General features: G+C 43.4%; 1 protein-coding gene across 2 annotated transcripts in view; it reads right to left on the bottom strand.

Annotated features, from left to right (window-relative positions):
- Positions 1-5,629: 5,629 nt before the first annotated feature.
- ift74 (intraflagellar transport 74) overlaps positions 5,630-27,500 on the bottom strand; it is a 44,812-nt gene continuing 22,941 nt past the window's right edge. The window contains exons 11-21 of one of the 2 annotated variants that reach the window (XM_037533633.1): positions 27,402-27,500; positions 26,963-27,003; positions 26,798-26,877; positions 25,408-25,410; positions 23,692-23,745; positions 21,377-21,474; positions 21,160-21,286; positions 13,264-13,427; positions 8,952-9,077; positions 8,151-8,211; positions 5,630-6,027 (exon numbers count right to left, since the gene is read on the bottom strand). The exon at positions 27,402-27,500 is cut by the window's right edge and continues 45 nt beyond it. In XM_037533633.1, coding sequence (XP_037389530.1) covers positions 5,912-6,027; positions 8,151-8,211; positions 8,952-9,077; positions 13,264-13,427; positions 21,160-21,286; positions 21,377-21,474; positions 23,692-23,745; positions 25,408-25,410; positions 26,798-26,877; positions 26,963-27,003; positions 27,402-27,500 — 969 coding nt within the window. In that variant the 3' untranslated portion in view covers positions 5,630-5,911. The remainder of the gene's footprint in view (positions 6,028-8,150; positions 8,212-8,951; positions 9,078-13,263; positions 13,428-21,159; positions 21,287-21,376; positions 21,475-23,691; positions 23,746-25,407; positions 25,411-26,797; positions 26,878-26,962; positions 27,004-27,401) is intronic. The other variant, XM_037533634.1, reaches the window with a different exon arrangement.

Raw genomic sequence — 27,500 nt, 5'->3', positions numbered from 1 at the left:
CGAAATAGATGCTGCCTGAGAGACTGTACTACAGTACATGTAGAGTGTTATAAAGCAGAACAGCCCCCAAGCAATGCTTTTGCTTTTGCATGTGAGTTTATGTCATTAGTTCTTCAGGACTTACTCACTGGGTTATTCTGATAAGGACTTTTACCGTGAAGGTGGGGCTATTAAGATGTGTGAGTGCAGGAAGAACTGAGAGTCAGTTGAGAGCTGAGGCTCTCATATACACTCACTGGCCACTTTATTAGGATACACTTAAGTTGCTTGTGAACACAAATAGCTGATCAGCCAATCACATGGCTGCAACTCACTGCATTTAGGCATGTAGAGGTGGTCAAGACGACTTGCTGAAGTGCAGACCGAGTATCAGAACGGGGAAGAAAGGGGATTTAAGGGGCTTTGAACGTGGCGTGGTTGTTGGTGCCAGACGGGCTGGTCTGAGTATTTCAGAAACTGCTGATCTGCTGGGATTTTCACACACAACCATCTCTAGGGTTTACAGAGAACGGTCCGAAAAAGAGGAAACATCCAGTGAGCGGTCAGTTGTGTGGATGAAAACGCCTTGTTGATGTGAGAGGTCAGAGGAGAATGGGCAGACTGGTTCCAGATGATAGAAAGGCAACAGGAACTCAAATAACCAACCAGAATCTCTGAGGAACGTTTCCAGCACCTTGTTGAAAGTCTGACACAAAGAATTAAGACAGTTCTGAAGGCAAAAGGGGGTCCAGCCTTTCACTAATACCTATCTGTACCTAATAAAGTGGCCGGTGAGTGTATATGAGAACATGAGCAAAAGCGTGTTCTCCTTGAACCTGTTTAACTGCATAAAAATCCTAATAACACTAATGCAGTGCCCCGGGCCTCCGACTTGACTACAACATGCCCAAAACAGTGCACTGTACAGAACCGTGAACACTCAGAGAACCGTTTGCATGGTTAAATGGTTCTTCAGACTGACAGAGGAATGTGTTATGCAGCATCAGAAAGGGTTCTGCTGTTGCTACAATGTTAGTAGATGAACAATAACAACAGATGAACTCTTTTTTGGTACTATATAGAACCCTTTCAGAAAGGCTCTATCTAGAACCATATATAACACATTCACTATTTCACCATGCTATTAACTATTTAAGTATTTAAGCATGAAGTGATTCTTTGATCGTGGTTCTATGTAGAACCATTGTCCTTGCTAAAGAACCCTCGAAGAACCATGTGGACCATGTGAGTGTCACTGCTGTGCTGTCCATCCAAATCCAAACAACATCTGGTGAACAGATACTGCAAAAACTGACCAATGATGAATGGGGGAAGTAAAGCTGACAGAACTGGACTGAGAGCAACAACAGACGGGCTACGATGTGCAGTAGACTGGTCAGTCCTCGGGTTTCAGTCACGTGATTTTTTTTGTTGTGGCCGGCGTATTTGGGACCGAATGTCTGGCTTGGCTGCTCCGCACGAACGTAACTAGATGTGAAAGACGGCTAAAATGACTCTCCTTACTCTGGAAGAGAAAAACGTTCCTCGACAGAGTCGATAAAATAGTCTGAGACCCTCATACAGACCCCCTGAACTCCTGATTCCACTTCATCCCATACACAGCACCTCTGCCTATTCTGGAGTCTTAATCATTGCAGTGCCCTGGGCCTCCACTGCAGTTTCAGACTTGACTACACCCAAAAATAGTGCACTAAGTAGTAAGCAAAGCAGCGTTTTGGACCCAGCCTGGCTCTCTCTCTCCTATAAAACAGCCCTGACCCCTGCCTCTGACACGGTTTATTAAAGTTATGCACACGTGAGCATGTGGGTAGCATCCAGGGTGTATTGGAACTCACACTGGGCCCAATTAGAGCCGGCTCAGTACTGCAGCTCGCTCCAGCAGGACTGTGTTAACTGCGCGTCGTGACCTCTCTGAAAACAAAAAATATCCCCCGAAAGTCTCCAGTATCTTTAATAAATATGCCACGTTTATTATTTCTAGCTTTTCCCAGGGTGACCGCAAGTCCACGTTGTCTTTGAGAGAGTGTTGTGAAGAGGAGGCTAAACACAGGCGTCCACCACAGATTGATAGACTGCGCGTGTTTGCAGATGAAGGGTTATTGCTGTGTTTCCAAGAGGGATTTGCCTCTAGTGCGTGAGGAAAGCAAAGCATTGGGCAAGAGGTTGACAAAAAAAACTCTTCACAGCAGTAGGTCTCTTACAGCACAAATCACAGTGCACTCTGGCTGGACATAGACCTGACCATTTGATCACTGACCACTGAAGATCAGGGTAACAGAGTATCAGAGAAACAGATGGACTCCAGTCTGTAACTGTAGAACTACAGAGTGCAGCTATACAGTAAGTGGAGCTGATAAAGTGGACGAGGAGCGTAGAAACGAGGAGGTGGTCAGAACGTTAGGCCTGACCGGTGTATTTAACTCATACTCAGCACTTAAAAGCACAGATGCCCACCGGCTCTTCACGTCAGGGTGGGTAAAGGATCCCACGATGTTGCATAAACATTGTGATGATAAAAAATGAACAACTTGTCCTTAACGGCTGTTTTGTACAGTCCTGTAGAATCAGTGCAGCATTAAAAGAGAGGAAACGTCGGTCGAGTTTGTTTGGTGTAAGAGGAAAAGCTCTTCTGCAGAGCTATCATTGTAAGGCCTCGACCCTCCCAACCCCAGAGTCTCTCACATACACACCCCCTCACACCCCTGGCCGCTGTCCTGGATCCGTGGGAGGCGCTCTTCCCCTCTGAAGGTGCGGACCATTAGAAGAGTGACGGGAAAGGAGGAGGATTATGTTTCTGTGGGGCAAACGCACTCAGGGTGGATGAGAGGGGTATTGTTCTGAAAAGAACACACAACACACACTCACACACGCAAACACACACACAGGGGATAGAGAACAGGGTGGTGGAGAGGATGAGAGGGCCATGAATCTGAGGAGACCACTGGGCAACCCCCTTCTCCGATAAAGCAAAGCGGAAACCAATAACATTAAAACAATAGAGTTATCAGCCAGCGCTCTTCCTGCCTGCCGTTAACCCCTCGCTGCCCCCCCGCACACGAGGCTGCAAACCGCTGGAACTTTTTACATCATTCCACAGTTTCCCTCAACATCGTTGACACAGCGGCCCATTCCAGTCATTCATAGAAAAACATATCTCTAGAACTTGAAGAGTAATTTGGTATCTATGAACTGGAAAAAGAAACCCGGAAGCATTTCCCCCTCGGACCTCAGAGGCAAATCAGAGTGAGAAAAGTCCTTACCGACTCCGATACTTAGAGGAACAGCTTGATCAAGCACGTTAACGTGGTTAATGACCAGAGGAACTAGTATGGTGTTTACATGACCATTTGAATTAAGCAACAGAACCCGAGAGGGAGTGTGTTGTAGTGAAATACCATCCCGGCTGTGATTTGGTGTCCGTAGATCATCACAGCCGTGATGTTATGGGTGATAACTCCCTCCTCGAGTGCTCTACTGCTTTAATACAGCAGTTAAATAAATACAGTAAGAAATGAATAAACTGGCCGTGAACGCGGCGTTTAATATGTTTTAATGTTCAGCTCCTTCCTCCTAATTAGAGCTCCTTAACGAGCAGCTCGTTGCTCCCAACACCATTCGCCAGACATGTCTGATCTTCAGAGTTGGACCAAATCAGACTGAGCCGTAAAACTGACCCAATATCAGGTTCAGCTCAGTTTGGTCAGTTTGTCCAGATCAGTATTAATGTTGTTTTGTTCCAGCCGGTCTGTAAAGCTTCTTACAGCCCGTTTAGTTTGGCGAATGGTGTTGGGTTCATTTCTGGCTGATTCCAGGTTGTTCAGCTGTTCTTCTGTCACAGCTGCCGACTGAAAAGCTGCTCAGTGGTGACGACAGTTTGGGAATTTAGCGTTGCCTCGTCTTCAGAGTCGGACCAAATCGGCTGTCCGTTTTCTGTTTGTGATCAAAGTAAGAAGTAAAAACATTCAAATGGCTTGAGTGTCTGTTAATGATTTGTAGAGCGTTTACAGTCTAATTAATAAACTCATTTTAAACCATTTATAAACTCTTTTTAAGTGATACTTTTTTTAATCCCACAAACGGGGAAGTTCCACCTCCGCATTTAACCCGTCCGTGAAGTGAAACACCACATACACACTAGTGAACACACAAACTAGGGGGCAGTGAGCACACTTGCCCGGAGCGGTGGGCAGCCCTGCGCCCAGGGAGCAGTTGGGGGTTAGGTGTCTTGCTCAAGGACACCTCAGTCATGGACTGTCGGCACTGGGGATCGAACCGGCGACCTTCCGGTCACAGGGCCAGCTCCTTAACCTCCAGCCCACGACTGCCCCCTAAAGGTACTTTTATTTTGTAAAATGGTATTGTTCATAAATGCTTTCTCACAAGAACGCTCATCTGGAGCTGTGTTTGGTCAGGATGCTTACAGTGCACAGTAAAAACACAGTGTGACTGGCTAAAGGGCTCATTTGAATATTGTTGCCTTAATCATTAAGGCCAATATTGCAATAGTGATTAACAAATGATATATTGTGCAGCCCCACTAACTTATTGGACCTAGCTTTTGCAATAAGGATGGTACAATAATTTTGCTGCAATAGCTTTTCAATTACAAACTTTATGAAAAAAGCTATTTTGGGATGATTCATTCATTCATTATACTTTAATAATAATTATTTCTCACTCATGTAACCCACCGTGTTAATGTTGGCCTTGCTGTCTTAGACAGTGAACACAGTTGATCCTCAACAGCCAACATACACCAGTTCAGCTCTACTGAGCTCCAATTACAGTCTAAGGCCCAATCCTATCTCTTATTTTTACCCCTACCCCATGTTTTCGAGTGACACCTTGCCAATTGGAACTGAGCGATGGGGACAACTCTGAAATAAAAAGAGCATCTCTTCATTAACAGCTACCAGGGCTGCTCTGTAGGCGACGCTGCCCGTCTGCAGGGACAGCAGAGGAGGGGAAAGTTCAGCTCCTCACTGCTGGGCTTTAGTTACATTTAGGGATCATACGCCTTCAAAGAGGGGGGCAGTTATTTATTATCACCCCCCTAATTCTTCAGTGATATGAAGCTGAAGTCAGAGATTCTCCAGATTCTTGTTAGAATTTTCCCGTTCCACCTTAAATGGAGCAGCAGTTTCATTCTGGGGCCTCAGGCGTCACTGCTGGACTATTTAAGGCGGAACTGGAAAGCATTATCGATTTTTATGTTTGTTATGAAGAAAAGGACCATAATACACCGAAATATCATTAATATAATACAGTGGTTGTGATTTTTAATAGAGAAAATTCTCACATTTGTGGGTTTCTTTGGTCGCTCGCGCAGCCGTCCAGGCACTTTTTCTTTTTTCTCATATCTCTCTGTTTGGAGTCTCTGAAAAACTTCCGTTTGGAGGGTCACTCAGGCCCAGCACTTCGCCCCCATGTCTCTTTCTCAACAAGAATTGGGATGCCCCACCCCCATAACCGAGGGCTAAAGGCTGAGGGGTAGGAGCGAGGGGTGAAATGGGATGGGGCCTTAAGGCTCAGCCACACAAATAAGACTAAATGCTACAGGATATTTCTGCACTAGTCTGGTCACTGCGGACTCATTTCAAACCACCTACAAAGCAAAACACAAAGCCGGTTAAAGAGAATGTTACGTTTATTAATAGACATATTCTTTTATGCTCATTTAAACATGCAGGTACAATTCTGGACCATCTCCATACCTCTGCTACGAGTTCCTCATTACACTTTCACACCAGAACGACAGAGCGCACTTCGCCCACGAGGGTCACGTCTAATCTCTGCGGCACGTGCAGCGAGCCTGTGGAATGTTGAGTAGGGCAGCGCTCCTGAGCAGGAAGTGAGTCAGTGATGGACTGTGGAGCCTTTGCGGCGGGCCTCAGGAGACAGGAAGTAGCGGTCAGTTTCTGGGACCCTGTAGCGCATCGACGAGTATCTTATTGTACTCGGCCAGCTGCTTAGTGACATTCTTCATCACGGGCCGGTAATCGCTCTCCATGCCCTTAGAGGCGATGACTGGTGAGGAGGTGTTAAGGAAGGATGAGGTGCTGCAACCTGAAACCACCTGTTTAGAACTGACATCTGCCCCCTTTTGATTAAACACCAAACATTCTACCACCCTTTCAGTGAAGACCCCTAAGCAGGGCTGTACAATGCAACAACATTGTTGTGCGTGTGGAACAATGAACCCATACGGATCCAAGCGATATGCTGCTGTCGGGAGAAAACACTGCATCTCCAAAACTTTACAGGAGAAGGAAGAAACCCACTTTACTTATAATGTCAGTCAATGGAACCAGACGTCTTTCCCAAGTCGTTTTGGGTCGTTTCTTTTGGTTCTTTACATCATTAAATTTACACACATTATAAAGAGCAACAGGCATTTTCACATTACATCAAAAACTGAAAAAAATGGAGATACAAGGTTTTCTTCCAACAATATGTATATATATACACAGTACTGTGTGAAAGACTTAGGCACCCAAGACACATTTTCAAAATCTATGTATTTGTGTAGTTTGTGTTTATTTGCTGAGAAAAGTGTTAATATTTGAATAAACAAAATATATAGAATATTAATTAATAATGAATATATATATATTCATATATTCATTATTAATTAATATTATGTAAATGTTGTTTACCCATCTCCAAGCCTCTCCTCGAGGAAGCCCAGTATTATATGTAGTTATAAAGCAGCTCCTGGTTTGACCAATCAGTGCTCAGTAAATTGAGCTCATGATGTAATTGATGATATTAACGAGTCTCTGTGGCGGCTGTGAAGGTGTCCAGGAAAAATATGGACCCGAGAAATTCTTGTTACTGTTTATTGTTTTTCTGTTTATCTGAATTATGAATACGACTTTATTCTGATGTATATTGTGATAAACTCACTGCTGAGGTCAACTGGTTAAACATTCGCTTAGATGCCTAAACCTTTCGTCACAGTACTGTATGTATATATATATATATATATATATATATATATATATATATATATATACACACACAGACACATTTAGTCATTTTTCAACTTTTTCCATAATGTGAAAACGTCTTTTGCCCTTTACACCTTTACATTCTAAGTTTCATGATGAATTGACCAAAAGAAACGGCCCAAAATGACTTTCATTCTGCTCCACTGACTTCCATTAAAAGTAGGTTTTTTCCTTCTACTGTAATGGAGATATTAGGTTTTCTTCTGACAACAGCCACATATATAAATACACACACACACACACACACACACACACACATATATATATATATATATATATATATATATATATATATATATATATGCACGTGCACATAACTGCCTCGAACTGCGTGAAGGTGCTGTGGAACCTGAAACCGATTTGTTCATATGGTTTATTATATGGTATTATACGGTTTCTGACGCCGTATGGCAAACTGTCATCTATAAATAAGGGCACCAGCATGTTGCATGGCTAAAAACACACAACGAAAATGTAAAATAAAAGTCATGAGAGAAGGACAGACGCGGGCAAACAATGCTAAAGCACACTTAGACAGTGTGTCCCAATTCAGGGGCTGGAGCCTTCAAAGGATGCGGCCAATGACGGCTTGTCCTTCGACGACTGCTTAGTCCCGCAAAGGCTGAACCGAAATGAGATGGTCTGCTTCATGGCGGAATTCCTGTTTGTGCCGCAGCACCGCTGTTCCCGCCCTCGCCGCTGCGCCACAAAACACCGCTCTTGTCAAGGTATTTTAAGACGGAGAAACTTTGATTTTGGTTGTTTATTTTTTCACTTATTACAGCTGGAGATGCTTCCCTGCCGGCTACTGATGAGATTAATTTTTTAAATATTTGCATCGTTAGCCATTCGCCTCAGTTTAGACCCAATACTTATATTTAAGAGTGAACTCTTCAGCCGCCGTTCGCTTCTCTGTTGATGCTGCCAAGTCCTCGAATCCCAGCCAGCACGCAATGAACCTTGAGATGTATCGGCTGGCAAAGGTCCCACCCGATGGATCCTTTGCTTCTCGGCCGCGTGTGAAGGAGCCTTTGAAACGGGACAGTGTCGTCGCGCCGCTGTGACACAATCGCCCTTCAAAATCAGCCTCCGAAGGACGCAGCCCCTGAACAGACGCGGGTGAGGAATGTAAAAGGATACACTCTTTCATAACGAAGTTGTTCTGCTCATGATGCTGCCACTTTCTTTCCAGATTTGTCAGCTGTAGAAGAAATGGAGAGTTAGCATGCAGCTCGGTTCAGTTTGGTGGAGGCACAGCCTGAGAATGCGGTCAGTGAAGTCCCTTTTTTCCTGAAATGTATTAGAAATCATGTTTGTCTGGGGCCCAGTTCACGATGAGTTGCTTAAGTGGGCGTGTGAAATATCCCGGCTGATTTGGAGTATATCTGAGGTCACCTTCATCTCTCTCTCTCTCTTTTCTGCTCTCTCTCCGCAGAAACACTGCGTAAATGTGCTGGATGGACAGAAGCTTTTCCTCTACAGATAGAAACAGGGTGAGCAGCCAAGACGGATGTGAAGACTGTAAGCACCAACCTTTATCTTCAATAAGGCTACAGGGCTCAGGAAGTCATACACCCCCTAGACATAAAGTATCAGTGGGACATAAAGCTGCACAGTGGGTGCTGATTCAAGAACTTTAAAGGAGGCACTGGCTTGCGCAACGTGGGCGCCGAGGGACAGAAATATGAGAAACGTTCTTCCGATATTGATGCACTGAGCCTAAAATCAAACTCTAAACACGCTGAATGCTCAACCTGCGCAGGGTGCGTGTTGACACGGTCACACTAAAACCTTCAGCTTTTATTTTACGCTGTTTGAAAAGGTCCTGATGAGTGGACCAGCAGCAAATGCTCCACAACGACTTAAAGCAAAACCTATTTTAACAATTCTATTAGTGTAAAGTACTTTTTACTTCTCTTATGAAGGCAGAATGTTTCTGACCTGCGCATGTGTCTCATTCTCTTGTAACTGCGCTGCCAGAGCATCGTGTTCTTGGTTCATCCTCTGCATGATCTTCTTGAAGGTGTCTCTCCTCTCTGTTAGAGACACTTTGTCCTCTTGCAGCCTCTAAAACACACACAGATCAAACACAATGCTTCAGATTTCACTCTTTTGTACTGGCTGTAGTTGGTATGGTTATACACCAATCAGGCGTAACGTTCTGACCACCTCCTCGTTTCTACTCTCACTGCCCACTTTATCAGCTCCACTTACCGTATAGCTGGACTTTGTAGTTCTACAGTTACAGACTGTAGTCCATCTGTTTCTCTGATACTCTGTTACCCTGTTCTTCAGTGGTCAGGACCCCCATGGACCCTCACAGAGCAGGTACTGTTTGGGTGGTGGATCATTCTCAGCACTGCAGTAACGCTGACGAGGTGGTGGTGTGTTAGTGTGTGTTGCGCTGGTCTGAGTGGATCAGACACAGCAGTGTTGCTGGAGTTTTAAACACCTCAGTATCCCTGCTGGACTGAGAACAGTCCACCAACCAAAAACACCCAGCCAACAGCGTCCTGTGACCACTGATGAAGGACTAGAGGACGACCAATACAAACTGTGCAGCAGCAGATGAGCTGTCGTCTCTGACTTTACACCTACAAGGTGGACCGACAAGGTAGGAGAGTCTAATCGAGTGGACAGTGAGTGGACACAGTGATTAAAAACTCCAGCAGCACTGCTGTGTCTGATCCACTCGCATCAGCACAACACACTAGTCATCTACTGGATACTGTTTTGGAGTTTAGCTCAAAATTAGTTTTGATAGGGTTACGATGGTTTTTATAGTGACAATATGTAATGTTTAGTCGTCTATTTCCAGAGAATAAACATGATTAAGGCAGAAGGTCAGTCCAAGTCCGATTTTGAACACATTTGGTAGAAGGATCCAAACCTCATAAGTTCTAGTCATTAAAACGTTTATTTGAGATGTTTTGTTATTATAACAAGGCAAATTATTCGTTGAAATTTTCGTTTTTAAGTTTGGGGACATTGTCCATGGACTTGTTACTGTAACTATGATTGGGCTTTGTGTTTAAACTGCGTTCACCAGTTACTGGCGCAATCCTGACACCAATATTCGCCTGTATCGCTGTGACACGTCTGAAAAGGGGGCACTTACGTTAGTGGACCAACTGTTAAACTGGCGAGATCAGAGGTCAGAATCCCGCTGTGACCAAAAAAGGTCATTACTGTCATGCAATGTTTCCACTGCAACAGACTCTGGGGTTGTATACAAGTGCAGAGCTCTGCTGAGGGGGCCTGAACTCAATTTGAGCGTCCTGAACACTGTTTGTGTTCTCTGTAGCTATTTCTGGAGAGAGCACTGTTCTGGCGTGAAGTCATTGCAGGCCATTTCACTGGATGAATTCCTCTTAACCCAATTTTGCTATTTGTGACTGCATTCCTCTCTCAAAGATGTGACTTCCAGATGGTTCAGCAACTTCTGTGCGTTAGAGTTCAAATGCACTCAGAATCACCTTCGTGCAAAACATCAGAATCCTTATAAAACCAACTTTAAGGCCCAGTCCCATTTCACCCCTCGCCCCTAACCCCTTAGCCCTCGGTGGGGTGTCCCGATTCTTGTTGAGATAGAGGGGTGGGGTGAAGTGTTAGATCTAAATGTCCCTCCAAACAGAGGTTTTTCAGAAACTCCAAACAGAGAGATATGAGAAAAAAGAAAAACAGGCAAGATGAAGCACCAGAGACAAAAAAACCCATGAAATCTCTGTTAAAAATGACGATAACCACTGTTTTACCTTAGTTTAGCGTCGTTTCAGTGGATTTCGGTTGTTTTTTCTTCCAAACAAGCATAAAAAAATCACTAACAGCATGCGAATGTCTCGGTAGCTAGATAGCTAACTCTCCTGTTCCACCTTAAATAGTCCAGCAGTTCTGATGTCTGAAGCACTAGAACGTATCTGCTGCTCCATTTAAGGTGGAACGGAAAAATCTGAACAAGAATCTGGTGAATATCTGTCTTCAGCTTCATATCGCTGAAGAATTAGGGGGGGTGATAATAAATAATTGCCCCCCATCTTTGAAGGCGTCTGATGCCCTAAATGTAACTAAAGCCCAGCAGTGAGGAGCTGAACTTTCCCCTCCTCTGCTGTCCCTGCAGACGGGCAGGGTCGCCTACAGAGCGGCGCTGGAAGCTGTTAATGAAGTGATGCTCTTTTCCTCCTGTTTCAGAGGAAAGATCCCAACCACTGCCCTGTAACTCAGTTCCAAAACACAAGGGGTAGGGGTAAAACAAAGAACTGGGACTGGGCCTAAGTATGACTTAAGATCTAATTTGCTGTTTGTCTTGATGTTCCCTAAATTAAACCAGATTCGTAGATTAAATTACATGAACCATGTGTGCATGTCTCTCATGCGGATGGGCATGAGCAGAAAGCAGTGGAGCCCTGGCCTGAGTTACATACTGCCCTTTGCACAAAGGAAGAATCGTGAGCTGCTGCTGCGAGAGATTTAAGAAAAATGTGCATCCTGTTCTAAGCAACCCACCCCCTCGGCCCACTCCTGAGAAATGTACGGAGGTGCCTTAAGTTCAGTAGGTTTCCTATAGAACAACTCTGACAGCTGATATCCCTGTTTGTACGAAAGAGAGTTTGCATCTGATCAGGAGCCAACAGAGGAAACTCTGTTCCCCTGCTAACCAGAGGAAATCTATATTCTTCCTGAGAGTGCACACTAAATAAGAGGTGATGCCTTGCTTGGGTCACTACACCTCCCAGCACTCATTTTGTTATTCTGTTTTGGCCATAGATACACATTCCTAGATGCCGTGTCGTCTGTCGTTCTCTATCTGAACTGATACGTCTGGCCGTCCGCCATGTTGGAGAGGTCAAGATCCTCTCGTGAACAGATTCACTTGTACTGAGAGACGATGAGTCTCAGGATTAAATCAGCCACAGCTTCCTCATTACTCCACCCATTTACACCACATCTGTTTAGTTCTAATCCTCAGACTCAGACTAATCTGGGCTGCACGGACGGCTCTCGGCGGCTTTTATTACTGTAATGACTGATGGTGATAATTAGCCGTCCAGCAGGACCAGCAGGAAAGTATTCAGTCTGCACCTGATGTTAAAAACCGAGTTCAGCGCCAGTAAAAACACAAACTCACTCACATCAGCAAATCCATCAATGAGTGAATCTCTTCTAATATTAATACACACCACCATAAAATAAACCCCACACACAGGAGGAAGGACGGAGCTGAAGTCGGCTTCCTATTCGCCAGCTTCCTGTTCCGGTTTTCCCGTTCCACCTTAAACGGTGCAGCAGGAACGTTCTGGTGCCTGAAGCCACTCCATTTAAGGTGGAACGGGAAAATTCAAACCAGAATCCGGTGAATAAGAATCTGACCTCAGCTCCGTGTAAGAAGGTGCTGACGCTAATCTATGATGAACATCTACACGGATTAAGGAACGCTGTAACTTACCCAGCTACAAAGCTTTAACCATCACTGTAAATCAGTAACTACTACATCAAGTTAAGACCCCCTGAATAGACCATTCAATGAAATAAGCTTAATATAAAACCAGAGGAAAAACAACCACATCAGCAGGTTCTCTGAGCTTCACCAACCACACGACCACATCTACACATAAACACCACACAGACATGAGCGCGGATCACTGCGTTCCCTCCGTTATATAATCCTATCCCACTTTCTGAGAGCGATATTCCTGAAATAGTGGAATTTTTCTCAAACTGCCGCTCTGTAAAGGCAATGAATGCCGTTGACGTGCCTGGCTGGACCCAACACAGCATCCAGGTATGTATGTCTATGGTTTTGGCACGTTAATAAATCATGTTTTCTACTGGGGATTTAAAATGTGTTGCACTACAGTCCAAAAGTTTAAAACCTACCGACCTACCAGCCGACCTCAGCACCACATACAACGGAATATGCAAACAATGACCTTGTATTATTATTTTATGCTTACAAACTGGTCTGTTTCTCCTTTTTTCTTTCCTTTCTCTGTATTTGCAGTAAGCAGCTTTATTAAACTTTATTTTACAAAACTGTACACATGTGCTGTGTAACAGCTCTTGAATATCGCTAACAAAAAATTTAAATTTGAAAAAGAAAGAAGCACTGAACAACGTGTCTGATTAGAAAGATATTTAGTGCTTTAAAGTTTGTCTATACGGTCTAGAGATTGCAACTCTAAATCCTGATAATGCTGAACTCCAGAAGAGCATAATTACTGAAACCTAATGTTGTCATGCAAAAAACCTCACGTACCATCTTTTTCTGCTCCCCAGCAGCTTTCAGAGCATCCAGGTCCCTGTAGGTCTTTAAGCCTTCGCTCATCTGCTGGATCTTTTCCTTCAGAGAGTTCATTTCGGCCATCACCTTCCCTTCCAACTGCTCCACCTTTAGCAGGTCCTGCTGCAGACGCTCACTCTCTGTACACATAAACGAAACGTGTGTATGACCTGTTAATGCAAAAAAGCTTAAGCCGAGATATCACTGTTTATTTAAACCCTTAGAAGTCACAGTTATGAACAGCGACAACAAAGGAATACTATAATTTGTCATTTATATATTTATATCATGTACACATTTGGCAGAAGCTCTTATCCAGGCAAATACAGCATTTGGAGTCCAGCCCAAGGAATCTTAGCAGTGCAGTGCCAGGATTGGCCAGGCAGGGGGATCGAATAAGAAATTCTATCTAAGCAGCGCAAGTGACACTTTGAGTCTAGATCACATTTGAATATGTGGTATAGTGTGAATTGTTTTATTTACTTGCTTATATTTGTTTTATCGAGTTATTTGGCTAGTTTGTCAATGAAACTGCAAAAATTGTAATGCCTGCATAACAAACTGTCACGACTGGCCCCTCCCACTCCTCCATGTGCTTGTGTTTCAGTCTTCCATGTGCATCTGTTTACATGTTGCTTGGTTTCCTCCCGGTTCTGCCCCCTTGTTTCTTGACTCCACCCTTGATTGTTCCCACCTGTTTTCCACCTGTGATCTTGTGAACCCTCGTTATCCCTGCTGTATTTAAGCCCTGTGTTTTCCTTAGTCTAGTGCTGGTCTTTGTTGCATGTACATTGTATTCTTATGCTTTGTCTGCTAGTGTGGTGTTTTGTTTTTTCTGGCCTGTTTGGAGTTCTGTGTTCATTTTCGTCACGTCTGTTCCCGATTCGATCCGTGTTGGCTCTATGACCCTGGACCGTCTCGACTCTGATTATGGATTTTCCGTTAATAAATCTCACTTTTCTCCACATATGCGTCCGTCTCATCATCGCTCCCCACACAAACGAACACTCAAGAATTCTTTTTATTTATTTATTTATTCAGATCAGCCCTAGAATTCAGTGTAAAAAATAACTGAATCAAGTCATATTGTTACAAAGTTTGAGATTTCATGTTGCTGTGACGGGGAGCGAGGAGGCGGACGCATGCGATGAGGTGGATGGATGGATGGATGGATGGATGGATGGATGGATGGATGGATGGATGGATGGATAGTCTAGACAGTCCAGGTTCAAACATCCAACACGGAGAGCAGGAGGGACAGACATGACAAACATACCAGAATCAAACAAGCACAACCAAACATGACGAGCGACAACTAGTGGCAAGCACAGGGCTTAAATAATCACAGGGTAAACAAGGAACAGGCGGGAACACAGGTGGAAACAATCAGGAGTGGAGTCGCGAAACAAGGGGGCTGGACTAGAAAACCAAAACAAAGAACACGTGGGCAACACGAACACATGGACAGGACTTTGACGGGCCAATCGTGACAGTTGCATTAAACTGTTTTATTATTATTGTCATTTTACTATTCTTATTTTATTACTACCATTTTTATTGTTTGAAGTTGAAGTTATTGATATTTGTACACAACTGTTTTGCAGAAGTAAAAACATTGTTTACATTTTTATGTTTTTGTCTTTTCTTAACATCGAAACAGAAGAAAGTGCAGTTAGAATCTGCTGATACAGAATGCAAATGCAAATAGAAACAAACAGAATCACTCCTGTTCAGCAGATTCTCATATCTACAGCAACTTACAATCAATTTATGGTCCGAAGGCAAACGCAGCGTTAGAGCAGAGTTTTCCCTACAGACTTAATGTTATAGTGCTGACAGTCTTGCCTGGGCAGGGAATGGGACCCTGGTCGCCCATGTGCAAGGTAGAGGTAGTTATCTGCTACACTATCCAACCACATAATGATACCAAAGCCAGCCACTCCACTACATTTCAGAGTCTAATATCCGACTTTTTCCTCCTACATTTTGAGAAATCTGTCGTTCCTTTTGGTTTCTGTGTGTATAAAAACGTAACATGTCAAAACGAAAGAAGCGCAAAGCCAGAGCACCAATCAGGGCCCAGCGGTCACTTTGTTTAGAGCTGGTTTTGACCTGTTGGTCATACCGACCCAGTGCAGCACGCGGTTCAACGTCAGCGCAGCAGCGTAAAACTTTGGGAGAGTCTGTTCAACATAAATGATGAACTAACCTAACTTTGTGTAAATAGAGCTCAATATAGAAATATGTCCACATATGCAGTCGAGACTGACGCGGCTTTTTTCTGAATTTCTACAAACACCATTTCATTTTATAGTAAATGAGTTTGGGCTGGTTTATGTTTATGAACAGACGCCTACAGATCAACATAGTAAAGGAGCTCATCTGTGATCCTGAGTTTAAAGCCAGTTTTTATTCAACTTAAACTTGGAACTAAGTTGTAAATAAATCTGAAACTGAAACTTTGCTTGTGTGTAAAAGTGATTTCAGAGCCACTCGGTTCTCCCTGATGGAAACTGTTTACCTTCAGTGTTTTGTGCTTCTGATCATTTTAATAGACGTCAGCGTCACTAATTAATGACCTTCTATTAAAAGACTGGTTTACCAAGAGAGACGCTGGAGGACTTTCACCTGAAATGAGTTCATGAAGCCAGTCTGGTTATAAAAATGATAACAGGACATCAGAGCCAGAATTACTCTTTTAGTACTTTTACTTTATACTTAAGTACATTTGAAGGTAAGTACTTTAGTACTTTTACTCAAGTGGAGGTCTAAAGGGAGGAACTTCTACTTTTACTGGAGGAATATTTTACCTTGGGGGTCTCGACTTTAACTCCAGTACAGGGTTTGTTGGTAGAGTTACTCTATTGCTACACTGCCATAGCAACACAGCAATACTCCTACGGATGTCAACCAGCAGTGCCTAGGAGAAAGCTGATAGCTGATGTCATGCACAAAAAATGCAAACCTCCCACCCCAAACACCTCAACCTCTCTCTGAACTATAAAAGTCATAATGCTTTCATTTACTTTCCCTCCAAGACAGAGTAACGAAGCTGGATGTGTATAAAATTGGCTGACCTCTGACCTGTAATGGCCACAGATCAGGAGTAGGAGTGCTAATGTTTTCTGATGGGGTCAAAAGGACGTGTTGATCTAATGCTTTCAGACACAGCACAACGCAAAAGCAGCCACACAGCTTGCTTTTCTCTGCACGGAGGGTATCTGATTATGTATTTCATGCGTCAATACTCGGTAATAACTTGGTAAAACTAAATTATGAATCATAAAAAATGAAAGAACAGCAGCTGGACTGCATTAGACCCTAAACGACCCTATTTCTTATTTTTCTGTCCATGCTATGTGAAGCTTGTGTTGGTGAAAGGCACAAGGCACTACAGAAATGTAACAGTATTATTATTATTATTATTATTATTATTAGACCTCTCACACCTACAGCACACAAAGTGTGAAATTCATTGCCATTTCCTTTGTGCAATATAATCGATACTCCATGTGGGAAATTTAAAATATGTTTATAGCATATAAAGATTATAGTTATAATGTTATATAGTCATAAAGATTTTTAGCTTTTCTATTTCTAATGTTTATATTGTTATTGCCTCACCATCCCATGTATAATATAAATCAGTACCTCATGTGAAAAACTCTGTGCCATTTCGGTCTTACAGTGTAAAAAGCGTTCCATTCAACACTGAGTGCACTTTCCCTCTTTCCCTCTTTCCCACATTCCCTCTTTCCCACATTCCCACTTTCCCACATTCCCACTTTCCCACATTCCCTCTTTCCCACTTTCCCACATTCCCACTTTCTCTCTTTCCCTTTTAATCACACAAACAAGCCCTAAAACATATAAACGGATAAATAACAATAAATAAATAAATATGACAATTATGATTAGATCAAATGTAATGTTTAGCTGTCTTGCAGTTTACACTGATTTTGAGTATTAAAAATATGTGATATTAAATATGCACCTCAGAAATGACTGCCCGACTGACTGACTGACTGCCCGACTGACTGACTGCCCGACTGACTGACTGACTGCCCGACTGACTGACTGACTGCCCGACTGACTGACTGCCCGACTGACTGACTGCCCGACTGCCCGACTGACTGCCCGACTGACTGCCTGTCTTTTATGTAGCTGCATGTATTTGTTCTATCAGGTTACTTTAATTGACAGTTCGCCCTTTTTTAGACATGAAAACCAGCGATGAGGGCAACACATAGGTAGAGTTAAGCTCCGTTATAGCCAAGACAGTAGAGCAGAGGAGTAACGAGCATTTGGAGCTACACACCCATTTCAAAAGCAAAGAGGACCACCCTACAAGCCGTTGGGGTGGCCCCAAAACTGTGAAACGAAAACCTAATGGCAGCTGAGAAATCTAATGCCCACATAACAAAGCAATACTAAATTATTCCGAATATTCAGACCAGCTCTAGAAATCTGTGTAAAAACTGCCTGAATCAAATCACATTGTGGTGAAAATTGAGATTTAATGTCGTATTAAACTGTTTTCCAAAGAATCGTGACTGAACTGATTCGTTCTTAGGTCAGAAATGGACACTCCTAGTAGCTGAGCTAACTCTCACAGTGTCTATGGGCTCTTCCCCACATGGACTGTTCTCCAAAGGCAGGTTCTCCAAAGCACTGGGGGGGGTTTGGGATGTTGCTGGGGGGGCTCCGGGAGGCAGGAAGAGGAAAAGGACCGGTTCCTCCTGATAGGCAGCAGTGTTTGGAGAGGCCGCTTTGCGTATGTGTGTGTGTGTGTAGCGTGTAATGTGCAATTAAAACGCCTCATCAGCAATTCTGGCTTCTCAGCCACCTCCACTTGAGGTTCTCGTTTCACTGACCACCCCTAATGACCATCACACACACATATATACGCGCACATGCCACAAAGGCTGTTTTACACACAAACACGCTCAGACCACATAGGCCTCTGTGGGACGAATATCTTGGCTCAGGTTTCTAAAAATATTTACACAGCAGCCGTTTGGCGCTCCAGTTGTTTTATGAAGATAATCGCTTGTTTATCAGGCTTGTACATTTTACCTCTGCTCACCTAGCAGTGCCGTCTCTCTTCCTGCAAATAACCGCCGCCAATATAATCAATACTGCATGTGGGAAACCTGTAAATTACCTCTACAGTGTGAAGATTTTTTTGCTTTTCTATTTCTAATGTTCATATTGTTATTGTTATTGTTCCCCACCATCCCACGTGTAATAAATCAGATAAAATATCCTTACAGTCTAAAAAAGGCGAGAGAACTGCATTTCACTAAACGGCTGCTACAGAGCATCAAACCACATGTCGTCCATCACGGATCGTCCACTACAATATGTCAGTTAATCCGTTTGTTTTCTATTTTTCACAGTGACCTCAGAATAAAGTCGGTCACACCAGTGACGTCAGCTAAACGCTTCATATGAGATCATGAGCTGAATGAGAGAATCTCTGAGAACTGAGAGACGCAGTGGACTCACCACCAGCTTTTCTTCATAGATCCTCAGAAAACAGGTAAAAAGAGGTCGAGCGACGTCATCGGTGTGACTTTTATTTCAAAATAAGAGATTTTTGTTACGCAGTAGCACCACTGACTCGACTCCTGGGGGACTTTTATTATATATTTTATATTTATTTTGTGGGTTTTTTTCTTTATGTCATTTAAATCAGATATTTCACAGATTATTGCAGTTAAATTTTAAAAAATAAAAAGTTTTTTTTCTTCAAAATATGTCCTCGGCCTTTATACACAACTGCGAGGACGAGCTCTTCTGTGGTGCTTGGAGTTCTACAGGATTGATTTATAAACCAATGCTGCTAATTGAGACTCAAGAAGGTGAAACTGTTAAAATAACATTGTTTTATTTTAAAATGTAAATAAATAGTAACACTAACATGCTTTTCAAGTGTAATACTGTATATCTGTAAACACTAGGGACACAAAAACGGACGTTTCTGTAGAATGACCCAATTACTCGTTGGGTAATTTCTTGATATACTTGCTTTTGTGGCTCCTTACACTGCACAGCATACTTTTATCTATAAAAATGGACAGAACAGCTATTAACAGTAGCATCAGCCATATTGAAGTCCAAATGTTGCCTGTATTGTTGTTTATAGATCATCTAAAGAAGCAAACTTTGGGCACTAATCATGTTTTGGCTTATCAACAGCACTTGTAGGGAAACTTGTGTGAACTCGGTTTCTTGCTGAAGCCCATGTGTCAAACACCAGCACAGATCAGGCCTGCCTTACAATCCTATCCAGCCCACAATCGCAGTTTAATGTTTTATTAATATTAGTATGTTTAAGAATCTGCTGCCCTACAGTCCCCAGCATGCACAGCAATGTAATGTGTGGTCCGACTCTCCTACCCCAGCAACAGTTGATGGGACAATGCTTACACCTCAATTCTACACAATTCCACACCAGTCATATCACCAAAATGCATTTCAGCTGCAGCTCACCCAACATGAACATTCAACGTCACTGCAGCAGCTCGGAAACCGAGCCCAACTCTTAACGAACCTGTAGGATGCCGGGTGTCTAGTTCAAGCAAACGGGTGGATTTAAAAGACTGGGCACCTGGGGACATTTACATTTTGAAGGTCTGCTACAAGTGTCCGTATTTTGCTGCCAAAGTTTTCGCGTATTTTGAATAAACAGTGGCCATTTCCGGTTACAGCACAACATTAATTAAAAACGAAATAAAAACTTTTTTCTCCGGCCCACAGATCTGTTGAGATTTCTGAATGTGGCCCTTTTATTGGTTGAGTCTGACACCCCTGCTTTAAAGCAAAGCTTTGTTATATTCACTGATTTTCAACAGGCTATGAAAGTGCACTGCTAGAAGATAAACAAACAGGCAGCGGAGAAACAATGCCTGGCCGGCCCGAGAATAGAGCGCAGGGGAGGAAACGGGGAGGCAGTGGGGAGATAAGACGACGTTGGGCAGTGGGAGGGAGGCAGCTCTGAGGTGTCTTGCACAAAGGAAGGAAAGCCCCTTGGCTGGGTTTCAGCTGCCACTTAGAGCTGATGGAGGATGTAGACTCGAGCAGCGTAACTGACCGCTCAGTCACCTTGATGTGTCTTGAGTTCGCTTTCTCTGGAGGCTCGCATGTGTGGCCGTTTCTCCTCTGTACAGTAGGTCGTGTGTGATAAGAGCAGTAGGAGCAGTTTGGCTGAAATGCAGCACATTTTTCAGCAGCAACAGGACCGAAAAGGCGCTACAGTGACCAAACGTTAATGAGGCTGAACCCCTGGCCTGCAGTTAGTCATGCCAGCAATTATGGCAACTGTCTGTATTGGGCAGTGGTGCACAGTAACTGAGTAAATGTAATTAGTTTCTGTACTTTAGTATTTTTGGTGTATCTGTACTGAAGTTTCTCTGTTCTGGGCGACTTTTTCCTTTCACTCCACTACATTTCAGAGTCTAATATCCGACTTTTTCCTCCTACATTTTGAGAAATCTGTCGTTCCTTTTGGTTTCTGTGTGTATAAAAATGTAACATGTCAAAACGAAAGAAGCGCAAAGCCAGAGCACCAATCAGGGCCCAGCTGCCCTGCTCTGTGAGGGTCCATGGGGGTCCTGACCACTGAAGAACAGGGTAACAGAGTATCAGAGAAACAGATGGACTACAGTCTGTAACTGTAGAACTACAGAGTGCAGCTATACAGTAAGTGGAGATAATAAGATGGACAGTGAGCGCAGAAACAAGGAGGTGGTCAGAATGTTTTGTCTGACCGGCGCAGCGCAGTACAATAACTATTTAAGCAGAAGGCTGAGTGTGAGAGAGAAATAAGGGTGTTTGTGCAATGTTGATGTGAAACAGTGTGTGACTGACCTGAGGACAGCCCCTTGGCTGTACTTTGGGATTTCTGCATCTCTGTCTCTTTAAAGCTGAGGTCCTCCTGCATGGACTTGAGCTCATGAGGACTGACCGAGGACAGCAAATTCAAGCGGTTCATCATCTTAAAGAAAAGCAGAACACTTTAAGTACCCTGACGCTTGAAACTTCACCCGAAGTCAAACTTTCAAAGTTGACCAATTCAATTCTGTACCCTGCTAGAGTGGTCAAGCAGAGAAACAATGCTGGCCTGAGCCTCCCGAATGTGCTCCAACTCCTGGGCTTTACTGTCATCAAATGTTTCCAGGTAAGCTGGGGAAACACACATCCAAAACAAAATAATTAAATGAGTCAAACAGCCAAACCCCTCACTCAGCCAAACTCCCACACACATAATTACACAACCCCATTTCCAGAAAAGTTGGGACGCTGTGCGAAATATAAATGAAAACAAAACGCAATGATGTGCAAACCATGCAAACCCTATATTTATTTGACAATAGTACAAAGACAACAAATCAAATGTTGAAACTGAGAAATTTTATGTTTGTTTTTTTTTAAACGTATTCCCACTTTGAATTTGAGGGCAACAACACGTTCCAAAAAAGTTGAGACGGAGGCAACAAAAGGCTGGTAAAGCAGTCTATGGCAGTCTATGGCAGCACACAACTGGATGAGCAAGAAATCTGACCAGCACCGTCTGCATAGACCACTGTAGTCGTGCGTCATTCTGTAGCCCTCTTTATGCCCATATTAGGAACTCCGGGTCTAAGCCCCATTCCTCTAGCGCCAGAATGAATAGGGCTTTCCAAAAGTCGCCTCCATCGCCCCCCTGTGGTAAATAAAAATGTTCAGAACTCGATACGTTTTGTTCCGTGTACAGTTTTCTCCAGAATACCACTGGACCCTCTGAATTACGAGCTCATAAAGCTACACGAAACTAAGGCGGGCTGAGCCGGTGCTCTGACGAGCTATGCTATCTTATCGAAATGTTCTACTGTTGGGCAAATTTACCAGTATATCCATAAATAAAACCTCTAGGTAGGAGATTTTGACAGACTAAAACTCCTACTAGCTGTGTTAAAACTACGAGGCTGAAGTACGAGGCTCTACCTTTTTGTTTGAATGTTCCTGTTCCACCTTAAATGGTGCAGCATCTGTGACTATCTATCACAAACATCAGCAAACGAGACAAAATACTGACCTGTCGGTTCTGTTAAACAGCAAAAATGAGTTAATGTTACTCAGCTGTCAAGCAGAAACAGAGCAGCCTGCTCATATCATGCCATTCAACTCTCCATGAAGCTGAAGTCAGCTACTTTTTTCACCGGCTGCTTCTTCGAATTTCCCCGTTCCACCTTAAATGGCGTAGCATTTCAGAAAGTGACTGCTGAACTACTTAAGGTGGAATAGGAAAAGTCGAACAAAAACCCGGCGAATGTCCTGAGAAAATGCCCTCAGTAAAATGTTACAAGCATTAAAGTATTAATTAGGATATTCTGATATTCCAAAATCAGTTTATCAGTGGGTGATGACCTGATTAAGGAGGCTGCCGGTCTAATGACGTGATTTCAGTGCGCAGTAGCTTTAGCTCATTCATATTTCAACACTTTAAAAACCTCGTTATTCGGAGTATCCAGTGTTATTTGGGAGAAGAATGTTCACAGGATAAAACGTGTCGGGCTCTGAACATTTTCATGTAACACAGGCGGCGATAGAGGCGATTTTTTGAAAACCCTATCCATTCTGGCCATAGCGAAATGTAGCTCAGACCCGGAGTTCCTAATATGGGCACAAAAGCATGGTGTGGACTACAAAATGACACGACTACAGTGGTCTATTAAAATCCAGGTGAGATCAGGAGTCACAACCCACATGATAAGAAGAACTTTCAACAAAACTCAAACCATCTTGGGAGCCACAACATTTAATGCCCAGCATGTCTCAGTATGTGATAATGTCCAACTATAGGATAAACAATATAAATGAAAACACAGATTTACTTTGCTCTGCTTTAAGCTTCAGCTATAGCGGCTTTCTTACCGTCTCCGCCAGAAAACTTTTCCAGCTTATTGTAAAACGTCTCTCAACGTTTGGTTGTTACGAGGCTGACGTCGCTTCTTAAGCTCCAGCTTCTTGTTCGAATTTTCCCGTTCCACCTTAAATTCTGACCCCCCCCCACCCCCACCCCATAGAGAAGCATCTTCATCCGCACAATGTTTTATTGTTTGACCGTCTCTCGTTGCAGATTTAACGTACCAGGAAACCAACTGCACTGCTTATAAATGCGAATAAGTCCATTCGTCTTCAAATGTTCGTCTTAAGTCTCTTCGCCTTTTCGCAGCTACTGGATCGGCGAGACTGCGTTGCTGTGACCTGCAATCTGTACGCCTGTACTCCTGACTCTCTACAACCGTTTTATAATCGCATCGCAGCCGAATCGAATCGCGAGGTGCCAAGAGATTCCGACCTCTATTCAACACAATCCCACAAACCCACTACAAGCAAGAGCAGGAGCCTCATACGAACCGTCTATTTCCTCCTCCTTCTTCTGCAGCTCCTTGTATTTCTGGGTTCTTTCACCTGTTGAGACAGCAAAAATGGCACATTCTGCTATAAAATCCATAATTAAACATTCATATATTATGAAGATAAAGGTTATGGTTTTAACAAGACAAAGCAGGATGATCAGCAAGCAGAACTGGAACACATGCACGCTACTCTGAATAGCAGGAGCTTCATATGGTACCATGATACCATGTAAAGATCCTGCATGAAATGGAGTTTAACTGGCATTAAAGGGGTTTACAAGTTCTGACCCAAACTGGCTTAAAAGTGACATGTTTAACATGTGATTCCTTTAAAGAAGTTTCATTTGTATTATTATTATTATTATTATTATTTACTACTCTACAGACAGAAGTAGGGGAGAGTGGGGCACCACCTAAAACAGGGGTTTCAAACTCAACCCCTAAAAGAGGCATACTAAAAAATCCCAACAAACTCGCAGGCCAGAAAACGTCTATTGTGCTTTTGCTTAATTTTTTTCAAGGACAAAGTAGAGAAGCAAACATCAGCACGATAAAATTTAAAAAGATGCTATATACACCACATTTTTGATTAATGTGCACAGTGTGGAGGCTCTCAATCCATTATGTCCATTATGCCTTAAAATGGTGTTAAATCACTAAGAGGACGATTAAAACAATATAGGTGTGAATTGTGTAACTTGTAATGTACTTTTATGATACAAAAACATTTTGCAGGGCGGGTCGTAAGAAATAACTTTCAGATTGCTGCCAAAATTTGCCGATGCCACTGATTTGGACTTATACAACAGTTAGTTCCGGCCACGCGAGCTGATTGGTTGAGAGGCGTTCTAATGGTGCTGTTATTTCACCATAACATCATGTTTGTTTTACAAACACCGTATCACTGCGCGGAGACGCCGTTGCTAAGCAATGACTCTGACAGCTGTAGGAGACGCTCGAGCCATTTGAGCGTTTTTACTTCTCACTTTACCACAAACAGAAAACAGACGCTGTTAAGACCACATCTGACCGACAGCCGATTTGGTCCGACTCTGAAGACGAGACGACACTAAATTCCCAAACCGTCGTCTCCACTGAGCAGCTTTTCAGTCGGCAGCTGTGACAGAAGAACAGCCGAACAACCTGGAATCAGCCAGAAATGAACCCAACACCATTCGCCAAACTAAACGGGCTGTAAGAAGCTTTACAGACCGGCTGGAACAAAACAACATTAATACTGATCTGGACAAACTGACCAAACTGAGCTGAACCTGATATTGGCTCAGTTTTATGGCTTTGTACTTCAAAAGGTGAGGTTTACAGCAGACCGTGCAGCGAGTGGGCAGAGCTTGTGGCTACGTCAGAGTGCTTGTTAATGAGCTATAATTTTTAACATTAAAACATTAAATGCCACATTAACCGCCCAGTTTATTCATTTCTTACTTCTTAACTGTTGTATAAAAGCCATAGAACACCAAGAGTGTGTTGTCGTCAATAACATCACAGCTGTGATGATCTACGGCCACCAAATCACAGCCCTGATGTTATTTCGCGATAACACATGACCTCATGTGTTCTACTGCTTAAATATGTGAAGGTAACTAAAAGCACACTCTACTCAAACCTATTTAATATGTTATATTTTACCCCACATTAGTTTGTACCCCACTTTTCCCCACAGCAGCAGACACAGGGCAGTTAGAAGGTCACTTACCGTCTTAATACGAGGAAAGAAAGTAAGAAAGAAGGAAAGAAAGAAAGAGACAATGAGGAAAAGAGCTAGCTGAACATGAATCAACAGTAAAGAGGAACATGCTGAGAGTGTGTATATATTTAAGAGCACGCTATACAATGAGCTTGGAGTGGTCACTTCCTCTCCACAATGGACAGATGTGTTTTGGCTCATCAAATATGTGCCGGTGGAAGAGAGTCCACCGTCCACATCATGCACTATCCCTCTCACTTCTGCTTCCCCATGTCTTCACTACCCTCAGCTGCACAGAGAGAAAGCTCTCAGCAGGGTCCAGGCAGGATGCTCAAGTCTGCTGGCTTTTTGGAACACGTCCAAAAACACTTCAGGATTTATGGCCCATTCAGGGCAAACACCCCTTTGGGAAAACAAAGCCTAATAGCCCACTGCCTAGACGGTGAAATGACTGCGATATCTGACCGAAAGAGCAGAAGTTTAAAACAAGAAATAAGGCACTTCTAACTGCACATTTCAGAAACCAAGTTGCAGGCGGGCCTGAGAGTTTGCACTTTTTCAACGTACATCTGAAGCGAACCAGCTGATTTGGCACAGCTGACACAAGAGGGCACTGTTACCCTTTTGGCTCTAGTTCTGAAAATCCTGGCTGGGTCTCAACAGAACACTAAAGTCTGCACATAAAATCACTGCTGTCGGAAGAAAACCTCGTATCTCCAAAACGGTGACTTTACAGGAGAAGGAAAAAACTTACTTTACTTTTAATGGAAGTCAATGGAACCAGACATCTTTCCCAGGTCGTTTTGGCCCATTTCTTTTGGTCCATTTATCATGAAATTCACACACAATGTAAACGACATTATGCGTTTTTGAATTATGTCAAAAACTGAAAAATGGGTTTTCTTCCGACAGCAGCGATACGTTTGAACAGCGTTTTATTTTCATGGTCCACACTGTTAGAAATAAAAGGAACATTTTTCGTTCATCAATGTACAAACAATGTAAGTGTTCCCTCAAAGGTATAACAGTGGTTCTAAGGCCTAATAGTGAACCTTAAATATGTGAACGCTTTTCCAGGTGAAAAGTTGGTGTTTGTTCCTTTTCATAACCGAATGTTTTAAAACAGAGCAGTAGAGTAAAAGCCTGGAGGCGAGGCGAGGCGGGGTGTGTGGAGTCAGTCCAGCTTAGAACAGATCATTTCAGTGGATCATGGTTCAGTTATGTCCCCTGACTAAAGGCACTGAGATGGAGCCTTGAGGGTCTATGTATTCCTAACCCCAACCCTGATGAAACTGTTTGTAATTAAGCTACAAAAAACAATCAAAATAAAGTCTAACTGATGTTTATAGCAGAGATAATGTAGCATGTCTGCTACAATAAGGTAACGTGTCCACAGTACCTTGGTGGTCCTCCATGTCCATGGCGAGTTGTCGCAACTCCTCAGTGAGCTGATTTAATTTGTCCCGCGTTTCAGTCAGCCTGATGGAATAAGGGACACTCATTATGTTGTGGCAACCAAAGGAAGCCACCACATCTACTCAGCATGAAAGACCGTGATACGTACTGTCTCTCCATGCTGGCTATTTCTTGATTGTCTTCTTTCACCTGAAGCAGAACGACGCACAATAAAAATCAATATCTGAAATTCCTCGGGAAGGTGAGTGTGTAATGGAGCGCTACAGAGGTAGTTAAGTCAAGTGATGCTTTTTTAATCCCACAAACGGGGAAATTCCACCTCCCTGTTTAACCCATCCGTGAAGTGAAACACCACATCCACACTAGGGGGCAGTGAGCACACTTGCCCGGAGCGGTGGGCAGCCCTATCCACGGCACTCGGGGAGCAGTTGGGGGTTAGGTGTCTTGCTCAAGGACACCTCAGTCATGGACTGTCGGCGCTGGGGATCAAACCGGCGACCTTCTGGTCACAGGGCCGGTTCCCTGACCTCCAGGCCACGACTGCCCCCAGGTGCAGGTAAGAGGAGATGGTAAAGTGCATGTTCGACCTGTTTCAGCAGGCGTTCTCTTTCTTCCTGAGGGGATCCAGTGCTTTTCTCCTCAGCCAACATGGTGTCTCTGCGCTGCTCCAGCTCCTGCAGCCGCTC

Source organism: Pygocentrus nattereri, chromosome 23, assembly GCF_015220715.1.
Source record: "Pygocentrus nattereri isolate fPygNat1 chromosome 23, fPygNat1.pri, whole genome shotgun sequence".
Taxonomy (NCBI): Eukaryota; Metazoa; Chordata; class Actinopteri; order Characiformes; family Serrasalmidae; genus Pygocentrus; species Pygocentrus nattereri.
The sequence above is the reverse complement of the archived record's forward strand: the minus strand, read 5'-3'. Positions and strand labels throughout refer to the sequence as shown.